The 25,674-nt window shown below is 31.4% G+C and overlaps 1 protein-coding gene across 2 annotated transcripts in view; it reads left to right on the forward strand.

Moving 5' to 3' along the window:
• Positions 1–25,674, forward strand: part of LOC144966212 (uncharacterized) — an 89,259-nt gene that overhangs the window by 31,036 nt on the left and 32,549 nt on the right. For both annotated transcript variants that reach the window (XM_078902388.1, XM_078902389.1), the window contains exons 18-36: positions 1,225–1,456; positions 3,406–3,619; positions 4,184–4,269; positions 5,845–5,894; positions 7,539–7,694; positions 8,601–8,801; positions 9,314–9,519; positions 10,711–10,844; positions 11,444–11,553; positions 12,922–13,068; positions 13,874–13,988; positions 15,819–15,973; positions 16,802–16,909; positions 17,217–17,336; positions 17,600–17,707; positions 20,512–20,535; positions 21,121–21,374; positions 23,849–23,975; positions 25,235–25,279. In XM_078902388.1, coding sequence (XP_078758514.1) covers positions 1,225–1,456; positions 3,406–3,619; positions 4,184–4,269; positions 5,845–5,894; positions 7,539–7,694; positions 8,601–8,801; positions 9,314–9,519; positions 10,711–10,844; positions 11,444–11,553; positions 12,922–13,068; positions 13,874–13,988; positions 15,819–15,973; positions 16,802–16,909; positions 17,217–17,336; positions 17,600–17,707; positions 20,512–20,535; positions 21,121–21,374; positions 23,849–23,975; positions 25,235–25,279 — 2,592 coding nt within the window. The remainder of the gene's footprint in view (positions 1–1,224; positions 1,457–3,405; positions 3,620–4,183; positions 4,270–5,844; positions 5,895–7,538; positions 7,695–8,600; positions 8,802–9,313; positions 9,520–10,710; positions 10,845–11,443; positions 11,554–12,921; positions 13,069–13,873; positions 13,989–15,818; positions 15,974–16,801; positions 16,910–17,216; positions 17,337–17,599; positions 17,708–20,511; positions 20,536–21,120; positions 21,375–23,848; positions 23,976–25,234; positions 25,280–25,674) is intronic.

Genomic DNA, 25,674 nt, shown 5'->3' on the forward strand with positions numbered 1-25,674 from the left:
GTTATAATGGTAGTACCTCTGACCGTTAATCAGGAGGTCGGAGGTTCGACCCCCTGTTGAGGCAGGCTGATTTTTGGAATGTTTTCTTTTTTTGTTGTAATTTTCATTCTTTCTTTGTCTGACACTGTTTCATCCATACTTTTTCAGGAAATTTATCTGACACCAGTGCCTGTTCTCTAATTTTTCACTTTGAAATTTTCAAAATAAAAAGGGAGTAACTCTAATTTCTTCATCTTTTTGTCCTCTCATGTCCAATGTCTGTTTTGTGATGCAAGCAAGGGTGCATTGCGGAGACGCGTGCCCTTATGGAGAATGTAGGCATTAAATCATCCCAACTATTAGGTGTCTGTGGTGTAATAGTAACATATCTGACCAGTAATCAAGAGGTCTGAGGTTCCTACTCCAGTCAAGGCAGGATGATTTTTTTGTTTACTCGATATTTTGTGACATGTAACAGATTTGTTTGTATTATTGTCAGTACCGTAATGCTCGCTATTCTCTCACATTCAGTAGTAAAGTTTTAAAGTGATAAACTTGTTGATTGCTCCCTTCCTTCCTTTCGGGTGGTAGATTCTCCACCGGTTCATATGCTTGTATGTTTGCCATCTCCTCTATTTCCCTATACCATTTCTCATTTTAACCTAGCTTTGTGTCCGTACTCTGGAATGAGACCATTTGGTTTCGCCATGGTACTCTCTGGAATCTTGCATAGAGGGCAACAATCAACTTAATGTTTTTGTGAGAGAGGATATTTGTTTCCCTATTAATCATATCTCCATTTTGCATTTTATCATTGTTTGGTTCTTTAATATGATGTAACTCATGTAATCATTCAAATACAACATTTTGGGCGGATATTCTGGAACTTGTAAGTGGCTTCAGACAAGTTACAATATGTGTCTCTCTTCGATTGACTTCAATTTCTGCCTTAATATTTTTTTAATATGTTAACTTAATCAAAACTAAGCTATCTCTTCTTTTATTGGGCCGTGATGACCAAAAAAAGTGATGCATGTGGTATATAAACCCTAAAAAGAACAATCAAGCAAGGTAGTCAAATTCACCTGGTATAGAAATATCTAATTTTAAAAAATGAATAAACATGACAGATACTTTTAAAAAAAGATATAATTGTCTTAATTTGTTAAGAGCTTCTTCTGAATTGAGGAATTTAGTACAATTTTTTTTTTAAAAGTTTCTTTTCTTCTGGATTTTTGTTCTCAGCTCGAAAAACATGCACACGCCAAAAGATTGATGTTTGCAAAGCCAACTGCAGAGATTTAATGTACCCTCATTGTGAGTCAGAAGAAGTCTATGATTGTGGATGTGAGCCAGGCAAATATACCAGTGAATCTAAGACATGTGTTAATGAGGACATGTGTGGATGCTATGACTTCACAGCTCCAGAAATACACATCAAGCCAGACCAAACCTATGCTAGTGGTTGCAGAGACTGGTAAGGCAATAGATGTACAACACAATTCAAATGATTTTTATATATGAAAACAAAATATAAACAATCAAAACATTGTCAGTGGAGATTCCAAATTATACTATAGTGCGGCTGGAAATTATTGGGCAGTGTTTTTTACTTCCTATTCACTTATCTTGTATCATATGGATTCAATCTTTTAGATGGTTTTCATATTTAATATGACTTCAATAAAAAGTACTTTGTCATTGTATTCAACACAGTAAAAGATTTTCTGGGTTGTTAACGCTATATAAAAATCAATAAAAGGTAAATCTTGCAATTTCTTGATCTGTGAAATGATTTAGACATTATCATTAGTCTTTGAAGAGGATCGCATAAATATATGTCTATCATTTCAGAGGTTGTTTGCTTGTCACACTTTCACGAATTCTTAAATAAGAAGTCCATCAATGTCAGACTTCATATCACACCAGTGAAATGGTCATACATGTATAGCAAATTTCTCCAGTCTCAGCATGTTCAATGCATTTAACCGAGTTTCATTTTTTTCTCTGATATATATCAGAAAAACAAATTTTATTTATACATTTCAAGCTGTCATTTAATTGTCACTCTTTTACTACCAGTTTTGAAATTCTATCAGCTGTTTTGTCAAGTTCAATCTGGAGTTATGAGTAAAGACCATGGAACCATTGTCACACCTTCTGGATGAAAGTTTGTGCTCAACGTGGATCAGTGTCTTATCAGACTTTAACAAATCCTTTAGAATTGTTACAAGAATAAAAAAGAACATTCTTCTAATAAAACAAGAAGTCAGAGTATTCATATTTTGATGTTAGATGATGTTTGCAAATAGTTTATGTTCTGAGGATTATTCTTGGATACCGCAGTGATGCCTACATTGTTTTGTCTCAATTTCGATTTAAACGTTTGTTAAAAGTACTTAAATCATTTCTTAATTATACGTCTTTGCAAGGTATTTCATGAAAGTCTTATCTTTTATTTTGTTCATTTTGATTTCAAAGGTGGTTTTTATCCCCAATTGATTAAATAATTAGTACAGTTATAAATGCTGCAGATGTCAAAATAAATATAGAACTCTATAAATCTGAGAAACTTTTGTTTTATTGATGAATTTATAAAGAATCCTATCAATTTTTCCTTACCTTAAAACCAGTATCTAACGCAGAGCGATGACAAATATGTATTATTGTTTGTGATGTGACAGAACATATTCGCATATGATATCTTTTAAGTCACATTGATGAATTGCCTAAAATGAGTTGTGCTTATGTAGACAACTCAACAGATATAAGATGAGCAGTCTTTTTCTCCAAACTCCATGTGAAATTCATATAAATCTACTTACCAACAAATTTAATCTTGTATATTGTTTATATAGTGACACGTCCTACTCGTTGTGAAGAGGTTTTATTCTTTAACATGGCATCCAGCCAGACCAAATTTAAAATTTAGTCAAGACAAATTGATTTAAAAGTTTGCATCCATGAAGAGATGGTTGACAAATTGGCAAAATACACTGTCCATCATTGCCATTCACACAATAGGATGCGCTATTTGCATCGTCTCTGAAAAAGGTTGCATCCATGACGGGATGGTTGAAATATTGGGAAAAAAGACTGTCCATCATTGACATTCACACAATAGGATGCGCTATTTACATCGTCTTTGAAAAAGCATATTGTCGGACTCTTCCTTATAAACTTTTTCCCTGTCAGTCTGGAAAATTGAGAATTTAATTCCCATCTCTATAATATTGTGTTATCAAAGAGAAAGCGTCATAGTAAAATTTGATAAATTTTCTCAAATAATGTTGCCAGACTGTGAAATCAGGTTTGCTAGAAAGTTTACCAAATAATAATTTCATTTGAAAATTACTTCTCTTTTTTTTTCAATATTCATTTTCTTTTTATATATTATGTTTTAAAAAGATTGTTTCTGGTTTTCAGTAAATGTCTTGACAGCAAACTGGAATGTAAAGACAACTGCGAGGAAATCATTTGCCCTTTAAGCCAGAAGTCAAAGAAAGAGCTTTCAAATGAAACCATTGCTGATTGTAACATTAAGATGTGTCCTGAAGCTCTCTATGTGAAGCCAGTGTGCATGGATGTTCAAAACAGTAAACAGCTCTGTTTTTGTGAGCCAGGATTATTCCAAACACAGGTAAATAAATACTAGATAGTCAACGTTTGAATATATTCTTATGTCTTAAAGTTATCAGTTATCAGCTACATTGATGCCATGCGTTTAGCCAAAAAAACTCATAACATCCGCCAGCCGGATATAATTTACCAACACAAAAAACTATAGTTTATAGTCTGATTGATAGAATTTAGTGAGCACTACTCATAAAAATGGCTGGCTGTAAATAATATCAAAGAGCTCAGTGATGTCAACATCATTCTTTCTATAAGATGTCATTCATTATTAGTTATTTTTATTAAGAAAAGAAAAGTCTGCCCATGAGATTTAAAAAAGAAAAGTTATCACCTTTGTCAAACATGAAATTTGTTTTTCCAGTTAATGAGAAAATCATATGTTGAAGTGACTGAAGAATTTCTCGGATTCAACATTTATACTTGTTTAATAAACATGCAGAAAAAAACAAAACAAAAACGTTCTAACGTAAAGGGGGATTAAAATGAGTTTATTTGTAAGAGAGAATGGTAATCTACCAGCTGGGCTATAATGTCTATGACCAAGTTAAAATTTATCTTTGGTTTTTAGTTGGGATCTTGTACTGCACACTGTCCTTGCTACGAAGATGGATGGATTTTACATGGTGACACGATTGAAAAAGGTTGTCAGAAAAAGTAAGTTGTTCATGCTATTTAGAAAAATCTAAAAGCAAAATACTTTAGATATGATACAGTTGATGCCATTGAATCATAAACTGATAAATAATACCTGCCGATTAATAACAGCTTTTTCAAAGATCTTTGCTATCGTAATGACTCTTTGATTTCCTATATTTGTAATTATGTCACTTATGCCTTTTTATAATGAAAGAGAAAAACTAACAATAAACAAAGAGATAGACGGGCCACCAAGTTTGAAAGAAGAAGTAGAAGCAGCTATTAAAAAATGAAGTTAGGCAAAGCAACAGGCCCTTATAATATCCCAATAAAAATAATCGTAATATTAGAGGATTTAAGTTTGAACACAGTGACAAATCTATTGAATCAAATATATGACAGTGGTAACATTCCAGATGATTTATTAAAGTCAGTTTTTATAATACTTCCAAAGTCACCAGGGACCACAGAATGCGGATTACACCGAACGATTAGTCTTATGATTCACTTCACGAAAATTCTCTTAAGAGCACTAATGAACAGAATAAGGAAAAGTATAAGACCAGAGATATTAAGAACACAATTTTGATTTGTCCCCGACAAAGGTACAAGAAATGCTATTTTCATCTTATCAATGTTGATGGAAAGATGTATTGAAGTCCATAAAGACCTATTTATTTGCTTTATTGATTACTCAAAGGCATTTGATAAAGTTAGACATTGTGAGCTATTCAATATCCTTTAAGGACTAGATATAGACGGAAACGATCTTAGAATTATTAGAAACTTATATTGGAAACAAAGTGCAGCCGTCAGGATTGAAGGAGAATGAAGTAAATATATACAAATTAAACGAGGTGTTAGACAAGGATGCTCATCATTGATTGGAATTGAACAATTAAATGGAAAAGCTTCAGATTTAGGGGGTGGGAACCGAAACTATGAACTTATAAATTTTAAAACCACATTTTAGCTCTGACAAGGGGATATCTTTGTTGCTGATTATTCTGTTTTGCCTTGAAGTCAATTTAGTTAAATTTAGTTTTATCACCAACCTGAGCACAATGAAAAATTATGCATTGCATTGTACAGTGATGTGAGTGCAGAAATAATTTGAACTGCATATGTAAAATGACACAGTTCTAATAAAAGTCTTAAGTTTGTGTCTAATATGTATATATATATTATTTTTTTTGGGTGTTGCTTTTTGTTGGGAGTCTTTTCATATTAACACATAAATTTATTTTAGACATACTTTGAGAAACCTGTCATTATGGGGAAAATAAGAAGCTCATTTAGGCATGAATAGATAGCACTTACTCCCTTTACCCAAGCTATAAGTGCTTGAGTAAATATAAAATTGTAATATCTGATACCAATCCATTGTACACTAATTATTAGCTAATCCTAGATATGGAATTATATTTGTACAATCTAATTTCCTTTTTGGTGTTTAATGTCATTCGAGTGGTATCCAAGATACTTGCTTGTGCATTGCATTGCCCTTAAGGTTTTCATTTTCTTTCATGCTTAATACTATAGCATGAATTACATAGTTACTATTGTTTAAAATCAAATATTATTCCATTACAGGATCTGCGAGGATGGCAGATTCAGAATCGTAGATACAGAAGTATGCACAGGTAATTGAAGTCTTTTTCATCTGCACGTTTGTATATAATATTAACAAGTGATGAAATGGGTAAAAACTTTCCTTTAATTGTTGTTATTGCCATTAAGATGGCATATTTCTGCAAAGGGTGAAACTTTTTTTTTCAAAGTCATTGATCCTATAGAAAATAATTTGATTATATAGTCACCAAAGTGGTTGTAACAAAACAATTCTCAAGTTTGTGCTGCATATCCAAAGTCAGGTATGGTGATTTGCTGCATTAAACAAAACTATATTGGATGGGAGAGAAGTGGGGGGGGGGGGGGGGGGGGTCCACTAAACCCATTAAACCCCCAACACTATATCAAATTGTAAGTTAAGTTTTTTGTTAATTCATTCATATTTTCTTTGCGATTTAATGTTCCCTTAGTGTGCCCTCAGGAATAACTACTCTGCTGCATTAGTCCAATGATATAATTGCAATATATTTGGGTACAATGTACGGGATGCATACACCTTGCTGCATTTATTTTACAAAGTTTGTTTCCAACCCTGAGACTTGCATGTTGCTAACTTTCATGGTTCTTTAGTTTTGGGATATCAAGACAGACAGGACTCTTTTATCACCATGTACTTTGGTTGATATTTGTTTGAGAACTTGAAGTGATGAACTATTTCAAAATTGTTCATCCTTTTTCTTGATAAAATATTTTGATGCAATCCTTTATGTAACCTGCCTTCCCCCTCCCTCCCCCCCCCCCTCCAAAAAGAACCAAAAACAAACAAACAAACAAACAAACAAACAAGAAAACAACAACAAACTAAACAGAACCAAACTGAAAAAATCAATTAAATTAGATTTATTTATCTTGTATTAGAAAGTTAGAGTTAGGTCTTGTTGAACTTTGTGGAAAGAGCATGCCGTCAAATATAATATCCGTGTCCAGCAACTGCCTGAGCTCAAAGGATTAAGCTGATTATTATCTTGAATGAATTAGGACTTTTCAGAAAGTTGTCTGGAACAAACTTATGAGCACATAAATGCACTCCACTTCATGTATATATGGCTTAGCACCACAATACCTAATGCCATTGATATCGGAGAACGGACCACCTCGGTCTCTCTGCGCCTCACAACACACCCGGTCAGAAAGAAAAATGTCCAAAACAAAATTATCGGAACATACATTTTTCTTTGCGGCGCCATCAATCTGGAACTCTCTCTTGTTCTTTACCAGAAGCGCTCATACTATTGAGTGCTCGAAGTCTAGAATGAAAACAGAATATTTTATTTTAGCTTTCCCTTAATGTTTAAAAAATCAATATTTAATTTTCTTAAAATTCTCATATCACCTATGTCTTGTAAAGTGCCATTGAATGCGGAATGTGGATAATGGCGCAATATAGATTTTATTTATTTATTTATTATTTATTTATTTATTTATTTATTTATTTATTTATTTATTTATTTATTTATTTATTTATTTATTTATTTATAATGATGATTTAGGGAATCTGCTATAAGTTCATATTTATAAAGGATATAGAAAGTTTTAAAATCAATGATATATATAAAAAAAAAATTAAGTTCTGGAGAAAAGATGACTTCTTTACTCAGGTTAGTGTCATTTTCGATGAATTTATTCTCTAAATTTATTTTTATGATTTATTCCAGGTGTTTGTGTTTTCACTGGCTCTGACTTGAAGATAAAACAGTTTGATTCTGACACTCTCAGTCCCTTTGGTATCCAAGGCAATTGTGAATTTATTGCTGTTTCGTTACCTGGTGATTACTCTGTGTCTTTCAAACCCGTGGAGTGTGGATCATCTGGTGAGTTATAGTTCACCAAGCAAATGACGTCCTTTATCAGAAGGGATGAAAAATAAAATTGGCAGAAATTTGTATTTTAATCTATTCCTGATGTTTTTGTCTTATTGTAATTGAAAATTGATTATAGAATTTACGAAAGTAACCCAAACATTTTTTAAATCAAGATATTCCTTTCATCATCAAATTTGCTTTCAACAATTATAGAATATGATTCTCAATTTAGAAAATATTGGAAATTGTGAAATGGGTTATTCTAATGTCTTGCTGTCAATATCTATATTCGATACTTCCTATCAAAATGCATGTTTTCAAAATATAATATATGATTTTCCTGTTGCATTGAATTTGTGAATGGAGTCTAATAATTGTAATAATAATAGCAAACTAAAATTAGCAAATAATGTTTGTATTCCGGGATGATATTTTTCATGTTAATCAATTTTTTTCTTGTCATAATGACATGAAATTTGAAAAGATGTATTAAACAACAACGTAATTTATAGATACAATATTTGATGGACTTTCTACATTTCTTTTGAATGAATTGAAAATTGTTTAAAACGCAAAAAGCATTCTTTTTATTGAATTTAAGGTGTTGAAAATTAGTGGTGCAATAAAATCGTCATATTCACTTTGGTCTTAAGGTAATGACCTAATTTTGAACTAGGACTTGTCACCCTGTTGAGAAATACATGTTGTTGAACACCTCAAGGGTATATAACACAACAAGCCATATTTAAAAATACTAAAAATATCGTACTTAATGATTGGACATAATATTATAATATGTAAATGAACAAATATTTATATACTTTAAAAAGTAAAAGACTGTAAAAAACATTACTTAGTATTTTATTCATGATCTAACATTTTGAAATCATTTTAATCAAATGTTTTTCTCTGTAGGAACACCTTGTCTTTACCTCATTAATGTTAAAACACCATACCTGGACAAACCCCTCCAATTGATGACTAGCAGTCCATCCAGTGTCAAAGTAGGAAATGAGGAATTTAAGAATAATGTTGGCCCCAAGATCACTATTGTTGATACTAACTACTACATGAACATCTTCGTTGATGATATTCTTGTTGTTGAATGGAACAGAGGTATGTTATTTTGAAGAAGAGACTTCTTTTTCTTTTACAATTAGTTTTATTTTGGAAGGGAACTTCACCAATTTAAGTCTTAATAATTATTTTAATTTCCAACTCTTTGTTATTTCAAATGCAAGATGTCTTAGATATCTATTTGGAGTAGCATATAATGCGATTGCGTGTTGTATCTCAGTTGATAGAATGTCATTAGACTCCCTGCCCGCACATCATGATTTGTTAGCTAAGTTTAGTTTCAGAACTGACAAACATCCTGATGAAGTCTAGCACTTTATTCAAAGGGCATCCATTTATTGTAATCTATGATGATTTCTGTGTATTGCGTCAAATGATTTATAATTTAAGAAAGTTTACATCAGAAATGCTAATCTAATGATGAATGATTTTGTGTTTTATGATAAATCATTTTTTCTTTAACTTGATATATAGGACTCTCCATATTAAATATTGCTTCATTTAAAGATGGCATGTTTAATTATTCTTCTTAATTTTAATCTTCCATACAGGTTTGACTCTAAGGATTGGAGTAAACCAAAAAGCGGTGAATAAAACAAAAGGTCTCTGTGGTATTCTCAACGGTGATGTTAATGATGATTTTACTGGAGCTGATTCATTGCCGAAAAGCTCTTTGGCAGAACTTGCACAAAGCTGGGTTACAAATGCAGAATGCAAAGTTGGCACTGTACCCACAACCAATGTAGTGTGTCAACCTGTAAGTATGCAGTGTTCATGTTTCAGAAATATATCAGATTATGCCAAATTAATGATATTTTTACCACTTCTTTTCAGCGTTCAGAAATTTTAAAGAGAAATTGTGAGGATAAAGAAGATAAAGATGATTAGCAGTGACACAATCTATTATCTTTACTGCATGATCTTATCTAATTAACAGTTTGAATTTTTCTATTACTCATTTTCTGTCAGATAATTTGTTTCCCACCATTGTCTTCTATAACTTATTTTACCGACTCCAAACCATGCGATTTTGCTATCAAATGAATTTTTTTCTCTCAAAATATTGGTCTTTTAAAACTACACTACTAAAAGTGAAATTCTTTTTCTTTCTAGAAATATCAAATTTACTTGATTAGTGTTGCAGCAAAATTTATGTTATATTAATTCGATTTAGACACGAATCATAGGGAATTACAGTATTTTGATTGTTGATATCTCAATTATATCACTCTGGCACCCCACGGAAGCTGAACTACCCCAGTCATTAATAATAATAATAATAATAATAATAATAATAATAATTAATAATAATAATAATAATAATAATAATAATAATAATAATATAATAATAATAATAATAATAATAATAATAATAATAATAATAATAATAATAATAATAATAATAATAATAATAATAGAAGAAGAAGAAGAAGAAGAAGAAGAAGAAGAAGAAGAAAAACAACATCAACAAATAGAAGAACAATAAAAAATAATAATGATAAATAATTATAATGATAATAGTAATAATAATAATAATAAATAATATATAATAATAATAATATATAATAATAATAATAATAAAAATAATAATATTAATAATAATAATAATAATAATAATAATAAAATAATAATAATAATAATATAATAATAATAATAATAATAATAATAATAATAATAATAATAATAATAATAATAATAATAATAATAATAATAATAATAATAATAATAATAATAATAATAATAATAATAATAATAATAATAATAATAATTCATGATGATGATGATGATGATGATGATGATGATGATGCTGATGATGATGATGATTATAATAATACTAGCTGTGATCATGATTGGAAATACCTATTTTTTTATCCTGTAATCTATTTGAATATTCACCGCTCCCTAAATAGTGACTGTTAATCATTCACATCTACCTGTCTTCTACTAGAACTCTTTGCGTCACAAATGGGCAGAAAAGAAATGTAGCATAATTAGGGATGCTGATGGTCCATTTGCCACTTGCATCAGTGAGTTTTCTCCCCAAGGAAGCTACTACACCAATTGCATCAAGCAAGCATGCAAGTAAGTGAATAAAAATGCTCACAAATCCATTGCTTTTGTATTTTTTCTATTAATTGACCAATGCAAAATGTACATATTCTTCTTCTTATGAGTGTTAAACATTCTTTTTATTACTCATGTCTATCGATCTATATATATAAATATTCTTTTAATTCATTTTTCTGTTTCGAACACGAAAACGTTAAGGCAGTAGATTTTTTCTCCAAAAAGATTTAATGGCATTATCATGTCATATAGTATTTCTGATTTTATTTTATAATTTTAATGATTACAATTTTGGAGATTTTAAATGCTGCATAATACAATGATGTTTTAAAAATAAACATCTAAATTATGAATAATGAAATCTTAAAGCTTGAAAGAAATAGATTTGCTTTTTAAATGGAAAACCTTTGTTTGAAGCTGTTATTAAAAAACCACTTTTTTCAGATTCTTAGGATTTGCTTGGAAAATAATCTAAAGTAGTTTCTCTTTTATTATTTGATGATGATGATGATGATGATGATGATGATGATGATGATGATGATGATGATGATGATGATGATGATGATAAAATCTCCTTTAATTATATCCATTCTCTATACTGCTTTCGTGCACAGCTGTGATAATGGTGGTGATTGTGAATGTCTTTGTGATGCCATTGCTGCATTTGCATCTTATTGTAATGACAAAGGTGCACCAGCCAGATGGAGACATCAGAGATTATGTCGTAAGTGTCACTCTTACTTATCTTTTACACCCCTTCCTCGTCTTCCCTTTTCACGTCCACGTTCACCCATTAAATTCTCTTATAAAATATTTAATTAACCATAAGGAGCATGCATTTTATGACAGAGTTGAAAGCGGTTGAAGATCTAAATTCCTTTGACAGGTTGTTCCTGTCATTCTTGGTTCTTTGTTAAAGTATACATTTCTTTAAATTTTGTTAACTGTTCTAAAAAATATGTGGGTCTTTAAATCCGTTCCTTAGTGGCCTTGTGGTATGATGCTTGCCTTAAAATCGGTAGGTCCTTTGCCTGAGTCTTGCTCTGGGTGACACAAATTTGAGTCTTTGGGAAAGGATCTTAACTCACATTCTGTCATCACAATCAAGTGTAAAATGAGTACATGGCTGGAAATAGTATCGTCTTTGTCTATAAAAGAAACTTCCTTACATGTGTTGTTTCATCCTCCATGGTAAGTGTTGCTGTTGTCTCGGGACCCTTTGTTAAGCACTTTAAATATGTTTTGTGAACATTGGGCTTTAGAGAAGGTCCAGGGTTTTTTTTCTCTTCAAGGCACAAGCTTGATATAGGCAGTAAGTTGTTTCTTTTTTTAAATACCATCGATAATCTGGCTCTCTTCTTCCTTGGCTGAAGAGACTCAAAATTAATCTCCTAAAGCATGCCCATGCTGCTCTTTTGCAACTCTGACGACTTTCCTTTGCATCTCATTAATTGCTGTTAATGTCAGCACCAGTGTAGGTTTTACAAGCAAGATTTCTGAATCTGAAATGATTTCAGATAGCCTCATCTTCTAATTGGTTCCAAATTTTGTCTCCTGATGATTTCCATATGCATTAGATGAAGTGGGTAATAGTAGAATCAAAATATTTGCAACCGTTAGCTCTTCATCTTTCACTCCAAAACACTTCCATATGATCTTAATGTCTTTCTATCTTTACGACAATCAATTTAAGAATTTAGGTCTCCCATTATTACAAATACTTCAATTGATTTATTCATTCTGCCTGTGTCATTCAGGAGTTGATAGACTTGGGGAAATTTCCGCATCTGTAGCATCCACGTTTGGAGCCTGTATTAAAATTAAAGGATTGGCCTTCCAGTTTCACTAGAAGAGACACATACTGTGTTTGGGAAGAAAGTCTTCCACTCCAAATTATCATCTTCCTGTCTTTTGTAACATGATCTTTCTCTCTTAATTCAAATATGCCAATAATTTTATTATTATATCTAATCTCCATAACAATCTGTTATCAATTTATATGTATTTTTTCATTTGTTAAATTACGTTTTTAATATAATCGATGTCTAGGAAACTATTGATTAAAACTTTTCTGTCAATTGTTTGTCACCAGCCATGCAGTGTGACAATGGAGCAGTCTACCAAGCTTGTGGTGATTCGTGTCCTCCGTCATGTACTGGAGGCAACTTCACTAATCCAATCTGCAAAAGTCTTCCTTGCCAGGAAGGTTGTTTCTGTCCTGAGAATATGATTCGATCATGTAAGTTTTATATGAAAGGGAAGGAAAGGTGAAAAATACCTTATTTCTCTTCCCTTTTTTTTCAAAAAAAATGTTTTGTTTTTTTAAAACTTGTGTCATATGAAATATATCTATATTGATAACCGAAAGGGCAAGTCTGTCTGTCTGTCTGTTTGTCTGCGTGTGTGTGTGTTGACTATAGGGAAAACCAAACTAGGATCTGCTATAAAAAATTAACCAGTTCGTTGACATTTTAAACCTTCTAAGGTTTTACGACACTATTTTAAACTGACAGCACCAAATCTGATATACACAGCATTATGTTTTGATACGTTGAAATTCTCTTCTCTTACACTACATTGATAAGTTCTCACTAAAATATATCCATCAGACTATAAACATTAAATGTTACACATTGTGTGTGTGTTGGGACATTATATCTGGCTGGCAGATGTGAGCACTTTGTCTAAATGCATCAATTGAAGGAACAAAATTGACGTAACTCAGCTCTTTGTTACTGCTTTAAGACAATCATTTTTATCATGAGTTCTCATAAAATTATATCAATCGGACTATAATCGTTCAAGGTTACACACCGTTTTGTGTATAGGCACATTATATATATCATATATATATATATATAATATATATATATATATATATATATATATATATATATATATATCGATGGCCCTTTGATCAAACCTCTGAAGTATATAGTATCGCAAAGAGGCTACTTCAGAGGTTTGATCAACGGGCCATCGATATATATATATATATATATAATATATAATATATATATATATAATATATTCTTATATTTTAGCACTCAATAACATGGGTGAATCCATGTGTGTGTCCAAGAAAGAATGCCCTTGTGTTGATGAATTTGGTAGAACCATCCCTCCCGGCCAATTTCTCACTGTCAACTGTCAGACCTGGTAATCAATAAAGTTATGTAATATAGCGTTCTTTCAAGGATTTGGATTTATTTTAAAAATGTCATTTTTATCGCGGCAAATAATTCACGAGCTTATAATTGATTTATTCCGTGATAAAAAACGAATTTCAACAATCCAAACCCTTGAAAGAACACCTTTATTCCACCTCTCAAAGTAATTTCTTAGGTATTTCATGACTAATAATTTGTAAAAATGCTTCATTTTTCAATGAATTCAAGTTATCTATAGGTAGGTATGATTAAAGTCTTGCACATGGTAAATCCCAGACGAAACGTGCCAATTTGGTACTTTTAATGCCAGTTTTTTAAAATGGTTATTAAACAATTAAAAAGTCCTGTCTGGACACAAACCATGAAAATGAGATAAGAAATTCAAGACTTTTATCTACTTCTACGGGCATTTACTAGAAAAGTTGATGCTTTTAAAATGTTTGCATTAACTTAGACCATTCTGAATTTTCAAGTACTTTATTTGGCATTTTGTCCTAAATTAATCTGACTGTCTAGGTACAATATGTCGGCTATTTTTTGTTCTTGTATGCAGAAGAGAGCGCTCTCTGTATGCACTCCTCTTCCAATTTTTGATATTCTTCTTTTTTTTAAATTGTGTATTAGCGGTTTAAATCAAAGAAGGCACAATGAAATTGAAGGTAGCCTATTTATTATTTGTAAATGGGTCCAGTCGTGTGTAAGAAATGGGATTGTTTTGATTCTTTTAACTCCCACTTAGAATAGAATGTTGTGTTCCTTCAAATGGATTTTAAGATCATAGTCATAATGTTGAAGGGTTGATGATTATCTAGGGTGTGCGGATATGTGGTTTAGTGGTATCACACTCGCTTTCGGGTCGGAAGGTCCTGGGTTCGAGCCTCGCGCTCGGCGCATAGTCGAGTCCTTGGAAAAGCCTCTTTACTCACATTATCTCGCCGTATTCAGGTGTAAAATTAGTACCTGGCTATTAACAGCGTTGTCTTTGTCCAAAAAATTGAAATGTAGCCTAACAGGCGGCATGTCCCGTCCTACATATTAAATGTTGCTGTTGACCAGGGACCCTTTGTAACGCGCTTTGGGCACATTTAGTATATATATTGCGCTATATAAAGCTCAATTTAAAAAAGAAATTATTATTCTTATGTGTATTTGTTTGTGTGTGCGTGTATGTGTGTGTGTGTGTGTGTGAGAGAGAGAGAGAGAGAGAGAGAGAGAGGGGGGGGGGGTAGGTTGCCAGCAGTAGATAATTCGGCTAGAGTGAGTAATTGGTAGTGAATTTTAATGGCTTTGGATGCATGGCAGTAGTACCTTCGATTCACCAATTGTATTTTTCTACATCTGCTTGAATAACAATTTGACCTAAAAAAGAAAAAAGTTGGATTCATATACATGTGCACAAAAAAAAAGATTATTTTTAATAACCAGCCAACTGTCTTTAACACTCTATTTTAAACCATTAAAATGTGTGCAAATATTCTGTAAGCGTTGAATATTTCATTCAACACATTCAAAGCGCTATTCAACTATTCCGTATTTACTAAAAAATGATAGGGTTGTCCAATGTAATGTGTGGAATAATAATTGTTAATCCATTAATGAAGTTATAGTGGTTTTTGTCTTACGAGATTCATGTCTAAGACTACTAATAATGATCTTTGTCATGAAAATTTATAAAGACATTGTTCATTGTTGTTTTTAAAAACCATATTTTTATAAGCAACACTGTCTTAAGTCAAAATTAATAATATTGAAACAATCTATCTGGAGTATTGTTAAATGTTTACTTTAATCAGAGACGTTAATATATAATCTTATTCAGTCGCTGTGAGGATGGTGAATTCACTTGTGAGGGTGAAAAGTGTAAAAAGAATTGCACTTCTGGATTCCAGTGCTCTGATGGCCATTGCCTCAACAAGGCGTTTGTTTGTGATGGAAGACCTCAATGCCATGATGGGACAGATGAATTCAATTGTGGTAAAAACATTTTATCATACTTATTATATTGTGTTTTGTTTTGTTTTTGACATAGTTATATTTAGGGAGGGCATGGGGCGGGGGGGGGGGGGGGGTTGGGGGGGGGGGGGGGCTGGAGACCAATTTTTGAAATAGTCGTCATAAAGATGTAAATTTTTGCATGTATTTTAAACAATTGTTTTCCATTGAGATTTTACAAGGTAGCTGCATTGGTACAAACATATGTCTCGAAGTCAAATTCAGTAGTATGAATTTAAAAACAACAATATAGTTTACATTTTCTATCAATAAACTGTTGAAAGAGAGCTGTTTGCAATAATTTTGCTGATCAAACTAACTCAGATTTTAAAAACAATGGAGTTTGAAATGCTATATTCTTGTTGATATAATTCTGGCTTGTCTAAGATGACATATTACAACTAAGTAAGCAGAAATATAATCTGAAAAAGCATGTGTTACACAGTATCAGACGTAATGCAAAGAAAAATTCAAGAAAAATTCCCACCCCCTTATAAAAATACAGCTTCTTTTACCGAGGGATATTTTTTTGGTGGCAATGCACCGCATTTATCGATTTATTTTTTACTATACTCAATTTTACTGGATATAATCTTTTCTATTCATTATATGCATTTATTTGCCAACAGTCCAGACATGTATTAGATGGAAGACAATAAAGTGAAATATTGCAAATGCTACATCCAGACAGTCAATCTCGATGACCATACTTGTTTAGATACAAATATATTACAAGTTTTTGACGAGCTGATTATAGTTTGTTTTTGTTTTCAAAGCTACAACACTCTTTATTTGTTTGTGTATTTATAGGTCCTGCTTGTAAAGGATTCCGTTGTACAGATGGCCAGTGTGTGCTCAACAATACAGTTTGTGACAACATAGAGAATTGTCGTGATGGAAGTGATGAAAAGGATTGTAGTAAGTTTGACATTCATTGCAAAGGATAACAATAAATATTTAATTACTTTTTTATCAAGGCAACAACTTTTAATGACCATCATTACTTTATTTTCAAAAAGTAACAGTTTTTTCTCCGGAAGTTATTTAGGTAAGTAATGGTAAAGTGTACCGGACTTTCATTTCTTCTTCTTTCCCTCTCATGCTGTCTTTATGGCTTTATGATACAAGAAGGTTGTGGAGTCTCCAAGCTTGTGCTGAGACCATTCATAGAGCTTCGACTTTTATTTGAAGCAATACATTAACAATGACTTTTTTATTTCTTCAGCAATTGAGTGTTTCGAGAATGAAGTCAAGTGTGTAAAAAGCCCATTCTGCATTCCCAAAAATTACCTTTGTGATAATGTGATAGATTGTTGGTACGGAGAGGATGAAGTTGATTGTGAAGGTAAAAAACAAATCTAACTACAGTTTACTATCAGATTGTTTGCATTAATTGCAATTGGATTGCAATTATATGAATAAAAAAGAGGTGCTGAGCATTTAATGTTTTTGTAACGTTTAAACATTGCATTTCTAAAGTGTTTAATCTCATAACTGCAAGGCTGACTTTTAATAAACACTCTGTTGAGCAATCTAAAGTTTAATAGTTTCTTTTAAAAGTTTCATTTTATTTTAAAATTAAATAAACCATTAATTTGAAAATTTCAGTTTGTCCGAAAAATGAAACCCACTGCAACATGACTCACTGTATTCCTAAAGACTATGTATGTGATGGACATGATGATTGTGGAGATGGAACAGATGAAGTTGGATGCAGTAAGTTGCCAAAATTCAATTAATTTAATCATTTTGGTAAGCCCTTTAATTAAAGTCTCCTAACGATCTAGATTCAAATCTAATCTCTAACCCCTTTTACATGTGGATCCAATATTAAAGATTGATTACCACATTTTTTGAAGCTTCAATCAAATCCTGATATTTGCAAGATAACAACAAATTGTATAACACTATACATATATAGTTTTAAGGAACTGGAAAATGATAAAGAGCTCAAATAAACCAAGGACCTAATTTATTTTAATAATATTAAGCCGAAAACTCGATTGATGGTGTTCATTCAATGTTATACATTCAAAACAAAGACAACAGAGATTATTCACTATTGTGGCAAAGTGTGTGATTGATTATAAATCACTTTTTACTAATTGTCTATTAAAGTTTGCCTTGATGTAATTTTTACATCATCATATTTGTTCATGCATTTTTCTTGAAACTTGCTACGTTCTAGACCACTCGCCTGGAGGCTTGATTAGTTCAAATGAAGGCTCATTTTTGCCTTACAGGATATGAACGCTGAAAAAACTGAATACTACTACTTAGTTGCATCGAGTTGGGGGGGGGGGGGGGGTGGTCATCAATGTGGCACACGCTAATAGATAATTAGTCCTAAAGCTGACCTTTTAACAAGAGGTTTTCCCTGCTTGTCACAAAGGTAACATAGCACTAAATATGTAATAAGAGTTTGCTCTGAGAGTATGCCACACTGTTGTCATTGTGCTATATTGAGTGAACGAGGTGAAAAATAGTTAAGCTTTGATGACTTGTAAAATCTAATATATTTGTTAACCCACTTTATCATAGTGTGAATAAACGATCTTTTATCAATTTTTTAAATGTTCATTAGATTATTTTCCTCTACTATAGTGACTTCAACCCGACTACGTGATTGATTAAAACATTTTAGATGACAGAAGTCTAGGTATTAAACATTTTCACCTGACTCTGTGATTTTGTATATGGATGAAACTTGTTACATTATGGGAAAATCTTGAATGTTTAAATAAAGTTATGTGGCTCTCATCAGTACATTTACGGGAATTGATTAAGTAGTAAGCCTTGTAGTCTGAATAAACGCTTGCTGAGAATTGTGTGATTCAGTGACATATTTTTTTTAAAACCTCGATGAGTATATCTGCTCTCTCCATCCAAGTTGTTAATTCTTTCCATTGGTCACGGTCCTGGGCCAGAGTTTTGAGGCTTTCAAGATCTTGTTGTGACTTTATTTCAGAGGGCACTGCAGTTTTTCATAATTCTTCAGGGATTAATTCGGCCTCATCTGAATCTATAAATTTCTGGTATGTAGAGAGATCCTGGTTCAGTGTAATTACTATTGATGTTGGTGGTATCCCTACATATTTGTTGTCATGAAGGAAATATTCAGTCATTGCAATTTGGGCTGGGATGTTATTCTCTTGACGTAATATGTGATCAAATAGCCTCCAATGCGTTATTATTCTCCTCAGACTTTGGACCCTGGTTATTTCATAGAGATCAGTATTAGTAATTGTATCTGGCCAATAGATTCCGATTACGCGACACAATTGTTTGCGGTGGTATGAATCGAGACTTTCTAAGTTCTTTTTTTTTGGTGAGGTCCCAGGTTCCACAATTATATGTCAATACGGAATAATCAGTGCCTCGTAAATCTGTATTCTTGTATTCTCACTGATTATGTTATTTCTATTCTATAAATTTTGGAGTTGGTTGAATGCATTAGTAACCAGCTGCTTACGTTTCTTGATGTCTCCATTTTCGTTGATCAAATTGCCTAGTTTACGTACACCTTTCCATTCATTTAAATTTCTGTTGATTTTTGTATATTTTGTCTTGCATTGATTCACTTTTAGAATTGCTTAAGTGACTGATAAATGATAAAACATTCTCACACTCAGCTAACAGAATTGATCACCCTTGTTGTAGTAAGTTATCACACACTAACAGAACAGTATTATAAGATTCACGTTTGTCAGTGTAATAATAGAAAATGATTTGATAGCGATTTATTTTTATATTTTTATTATTTTCCATGATGTTCGGCACATAAGGCGATCTTTGGTCCCAATGTCTGCTGTATACTTTATTTGATCGTCCATCCAAATCCGTATCTGATACGAGCATATTTTTCACATCTGTGTCTTTTCATGACAATAGTGGCTGTCCTATTTTATATTTTTTTTATTCATCCTCCAGTCAGTAGCACAATAAAAATAGATGTGCTACTTCATTCAGGACGTATCCAAAACATTCTTTTTTCTCTTATTTTTTTGTTTTCACCGCCACTTCAACAATTCTTAATCTCTAACAAAGCCTCATGATGTTTGTACGACTTTTCTCAGACATCAGTGGTGAAAGTAAAATAATTACTGCCTATCTATAGTCAAAACTTACCATGTTTGGTTCTCATAGAGCAAAATCTAGATGTTTAGAAGATTTAATATTATGTCTAGTTATGTGTTAAGTCTGGGAATTTTTATCGCCTATTATTGCACTTTAAATATTTCCAAAGACTGGTTCTTTATTTAATTAACTGCATAACCATTTTTGCAACTAATATCAGTAAAATTTACGCTTAATCAGCTTCTTTTGTTTGCTTTTATCTCTCTTTTTTAAATAATGTGATAAGATTCTAAAAATCTATTTTTCTTTTTTTTAATTCTTAGAAAAAGGTTAAAATGTTTTTAAAGTAAAAAAAAAAAGAAAAGTTAGAAATACTTCACTCTGTTGTCGAAATTGGTTTTATGAAAACACTTAATTCTGGTATTTATCTTCTTTCTATACAGCTACACCAGCAACAACGACCCCATGTGAGTTGCCTCTTTATTCTTGTTTGGAAGCCGTTGGATAAAAGTTATATTTCACTTTAAATTTATTACAGTTATGTACATGATGGTGTAAAAATTGGAATCATCTTTTAGAATTCATGTAAATTTAAAGTTGATTGCATTATAACATAATTTATATGAGTGAGGTTGATCAATGTATATATTGATACCTGAATAGTATGAAGTTTAATAAAGATTAACTTGTAAAAGAGGTGTCAAAATGTTTTGCATTCAGTTCTTACTGTCTATTCAATGACAAATCGATTCACAGTTGTTACATAAGTTAGACCACACGTAGCAATATATGATATTACAATTACAAAATACTCCACATGATTAGAGCCTCATAAATTATAAGATCGTAAGTTTTCAAAAGATAGAGGAGTCCATATAGTAGATAGTCATGCATCAAAATAATACTCAAAAGATTTTCTGTATGGAATTTTTGAAAGCATCAATAATTGCTTGAATTGTATGCATCAAAAGAGAGCATATTATTATGAAATAATCTGTATGAGGTCGTATTTTATTAATCTATTATTTAATCTTTCTTTTCTCTCAAAATAGCCGTGTGTCAACATGATGAAATCACATTTAACTCTCGGTCCAAATATCTAAAGATGTATGGTGATAATTATGTTGAGAACATATTCAACAATGACGGATGGAGCCCAGAAAATAATGATAATGGAGAGGTTACATTTGAATTGATAGGCGATGGAGTGAAGATTGTGGAGGAACTCAGCTTTGTCATTAAATCAGGAATTTCTACTTCTTTCTCCATTGTCATAGAGACTGATCAAATAGATGCTGTTGTTCAGGTCAGTCAAGTCATACTTTTTATTTATTTATTTATTTATTTATTTATTTATTTATTTATTTATTTATTTATTTATTTATTTATTTATAGAAACGCTTAACATAAGCCAGATGATTTCATCTGACACATGATTCAACCTATAATGAATGGCTATGAGTGAAAGCTGTTTTCTTTACTTGCATGCTTTTGCATAGTGTTGTACCTTTGTGTAATGTGATTTTACAAAAGAAAATTCTCTATTATTTTATATGTGGATTTAGAACTTGACATTAGATAGAAGTAGAGAATACTACTTAATGATAGATTTATTAAAATGTGTAAAAAGTTGAACAAAAATTTCAGTTTGGTGCTGTTTCCACTATAACATTTCAAAATGGCGGCGCTGAATAGCGACGCACAGTTACACCTATGTGATGAATTCTTTTGATATTTATTTGTTTCATGACAACATTTCACTCATTTACGTATTAAACGTTGTATGATTTTTCGTATTAATGAATGGTATGTACTTCAAACTTTAACGTTTAGAGTTCTGCTTCAAATCCTCGGAAAAATTGTTCGTATCAATGTTTTTGTCTCAAGGAAATCGAAATGGCGGCGGCCTTGTTTACTTCCGACTCAAAAGTGCACCACTAATTTCATCTTATTTCGTGATTTGTTGATTGAAGACCTATCCTTCGCTTAATATTATATAAAGCGTTGTATGATGATTTAGAATTACAAAGAGGCATCAAAAATAATAAACCATCCTGTTGATGAAGTAGAAAGAATTCATGGAAAAGCAATAGAAAGGAAAGCATTCTCAATTACCAACAATAAAAAAACATATTTTATACCATGAATTCGATCTTTTGCCATTTGGGAGAAGTTTTTGTCAGATTAAATGTGGAACTAACAAGTATAAATCAACGTTCATTCCATCAGCAATAAAAATGTTGAATATTTCATATGGTACAGCAAAACCAAGGATTGATGCGTTGACTGATTGACTGATTAATTTGTTTAATGTTAGGCTAGATGAAGTGACCAATTGATAATGATAATATTTGGTGTTGAATTGCCAAGAATGTAACGAATTGAAAATGAAATGAAAATGTTAATGTTGTGTATGTCGCATGCATGAAAGAAAGAGAGGAAGAGAGAGAGAGAGGGAGGGAGGGAGAGAGAGAGAGAGAGAGAGAGAGAGAGAGAGGAGAGAGAGAGAGAGAGAGAGAGAGAGAGAGAATGGGTAGGAGTGAGGTGTCTGTTCAATGTTATAGTTATCATATAACGTTATGACAAGTGTAACTAAATGACAAATTGCCATATTTATGGACAATAAAGATCTATTATTATTATTATTATTATTATTATTATTATTATTATTATTATTATTATTATTATTATTATTATTATTTTATGGTGGGAGATCGTTTTCAACACTTGGTTTGGGTCTCAAACATGGAACGATTTTCCCAGGGCTATTCGTGAAGCATCAAGTGTCGATGTGTTTAAATCAAAGCGTAGACATTACTTTTCTACAAAATCATATTTTTGAGGCTCTGTCACTGTTTCGCATTTATTTGATATAGAGTTTATGTGTGTGTGTTTGTGATATTTTAGATTGTCATTCTTGTAACTGTGAAGCGCATAAAGCTTGACCCAGTCATGGTTATGCAGTAAATAAATGTTTATTATTATTATTATTATTATTATTATTATTATTATTATTATTATTATTATTATTATTATTATTATTATTATTATTATTATTATTATTATTATTATTATTATTATTATTATTATTATCATCATCATCATCATTATTATTATTATTATTATTATTATTATTATTATTATTATTATTATTATTATTATTATTATTATTAGGTATTGTTATTGTTAAAAAGACAAACATTTACGTAATGGATAGATGAATAGTTTATTTATATGTAATTACAATCATATTTCAGTATCAATTATTTACCAATAATAACAAATATTAATTTTCAATTGAAAAGAACTTTCGGACTTCCTACTCCACGTGAAAATTTCATAAAATTTAGTACTTAATTGGTAGGCCCCTGGCATTTTTAATAAATTAATTCGTTATATCATTGAACGAGTGAAACATTCAATCATCTCTAAAGGAATATAATTTCATTCTTCAACCAATATGGCAGAAATGTCTTCTGTCACTGCATTTCTTTCTTGAACATCTTTGCCATATGTATAATGACTCGATCATATTATTTCAATGAACTAATCTGCATTGTGTTTTATCATAAAGTCCTTCACTAGACACAATGTGTTAAAATTCACTCTATTGTCTTAATTGCTTTAACAACAATGACTCAAATTTCCCCTTCTTCCATACACATGTCCAATGGTTTATTAGATTTCACAGGATGTTTAAATTGAACATGATAGACATTATCATTTTGACCATCATTCGTTGCATAAACCAACATTTATTATTGTTCAATACCAATACAGACAGAAGCAGTGAATTCAAATCCAATGGATTTCAAGGGTATCTACAACAAAGATTTTGAGAAATTGACGATCAGAACATCCGCAACTATTGCTAATCTGGTTCTAAAAGTTTGTTACCAGCCACCAGGTAAGAATGGCCAAGTTTCAGAACCACAGAAATGCTTTGATTCTTACTTTAGATATAAAGGGTGTCTCCCTTTCTCCCTCCCTCTCCCACTCTCTCTCTCTATCTCTGTCTATCTCTCTCTCTCTCTCTCTCTCTCTCTCTCTCTCTCTCTCTCTCTCTCTCTCTCCCTCCCTCAACAAAATAAGGAGTAGAACCGATGTATGAGCTCACTCATCGAAAAGCTAACTTGAAATCAAATCAATACAGTCAATAAATTGCAGTTTTTAAAATATTACTCCTGTCTGATCCAAGGAGTGAAAGTGATTACTGCTAAACAATCAATTTATCCAAAGAATAGCTAAAATTTATATAACTTTTACCCTAGATTTTGGACTGGAAAACATCTCTTGACTGTTTTCATCGTGTATCCAAGTAGTTTTTGGATTAGTGAACTCATTTTTGTTCCATGTTTGTTCAAACAGTGGCTAAGTTTGTTTGTTTTATTTCGGGAGAGGGTTGGGGGGGGGGGGGTCATCCTATAATTACGATTTAGTTATAATCTTATATATATATATATAAAATTACGATTTAGTTATAATCTTATATATATATATATATATATATTATATATATATATATATATATATATATATATATATATATATATATATATACCTGACATAGCAGGTTTAGAAAGTCACCGCCTCACATTGACTGGAAATGTTTGTGTATATTTGCAGAAATCTTTATAACATTCAATGTTGTTTATTGCACATTTAGAAAATCTATATGTTAACATTTCATAAATAGTCTTTTTCATACAGTTGTGGTCAGAGCACCTCAACTTTGGATCAACCCCCCCCCCCCCCCCCCCCCCCCCCCCCATATCTTCTAACTGTTGCTTTTGTAATTTATTGATGCTATGTATTTATGTTAAATACCCACAACATCCTCCAGCAGGATATAACATGCCAACACACATTACTATGTGTAACCTTAAACGTTTATAGACTGATTGATAAAAGTTTGTGAAAACTAATCATGAAAATGGCTGTTAAAAAAAAAAATAAAAATAACGGAGTGATGTCAATTTCGTTCCATCTAGAGATGTTTTTACCACTTTCTTTTGTTTAGGTATTGTGCCAGTGAATTATCAGACCCAAAACTTAGAAACTGTTATTTGTATCATGTGTTGTATTACACTCTGTTTTGAGGATGGCATTTAAATTATGCATTATGCACAATGCAATAATTGTTATCGACAATAATATTTTCCTCAGTTGTGTCTACTACTGCCGCTATTGCAACTACAACTCCAAAAGAAGGTAAGTTTTGGTGATGGTGCCTGTGTTTTGTTTGTTTTAAATTTTCTTTATGTTTTTATTTTTTTTGGTTTGTTTAATTCATGACTTTGATTTATATGTTTAATACTCTTACTGTCTTTTTATTTTAGTTTAGCTTTTGTTTTTAGACAGCATTTTTCTGATGTTTTGAAATGAGAATAACATTGCTTGTACTTTTAATATTAACACTCTAATAATTTGTTATATTTTATTACTGCATTGTGTTTATCCTAAGTGTTTGCAGTTTCACCTGGCATTATTTAAGGATATATAATTCCCATTGAATATATATGCTGTTTATATTTAACTAGTTGACTCATGACTCTAAGGCAATATAATATGCAGACTATCAAATAATGTTGAAAATTATATTATTC

The sequence above is a fragment of the Berghia stephanieae genome, chromosome 2, assembly GCF_034508935.2.
Source record: "Berghia stephanieae isolate SIO BIC M18660-M18661 chromosome 2, UCSD_Bste_1.3, whole genome shotgun sequence".
NCBI classification, from domain to species: domain Eukaryota; kingdom Metazoa; phylum Mollusca; class Gastropoda; order Nudibranchia; family Aeolidiidae; genus Berghia; species Berghia stephanieae.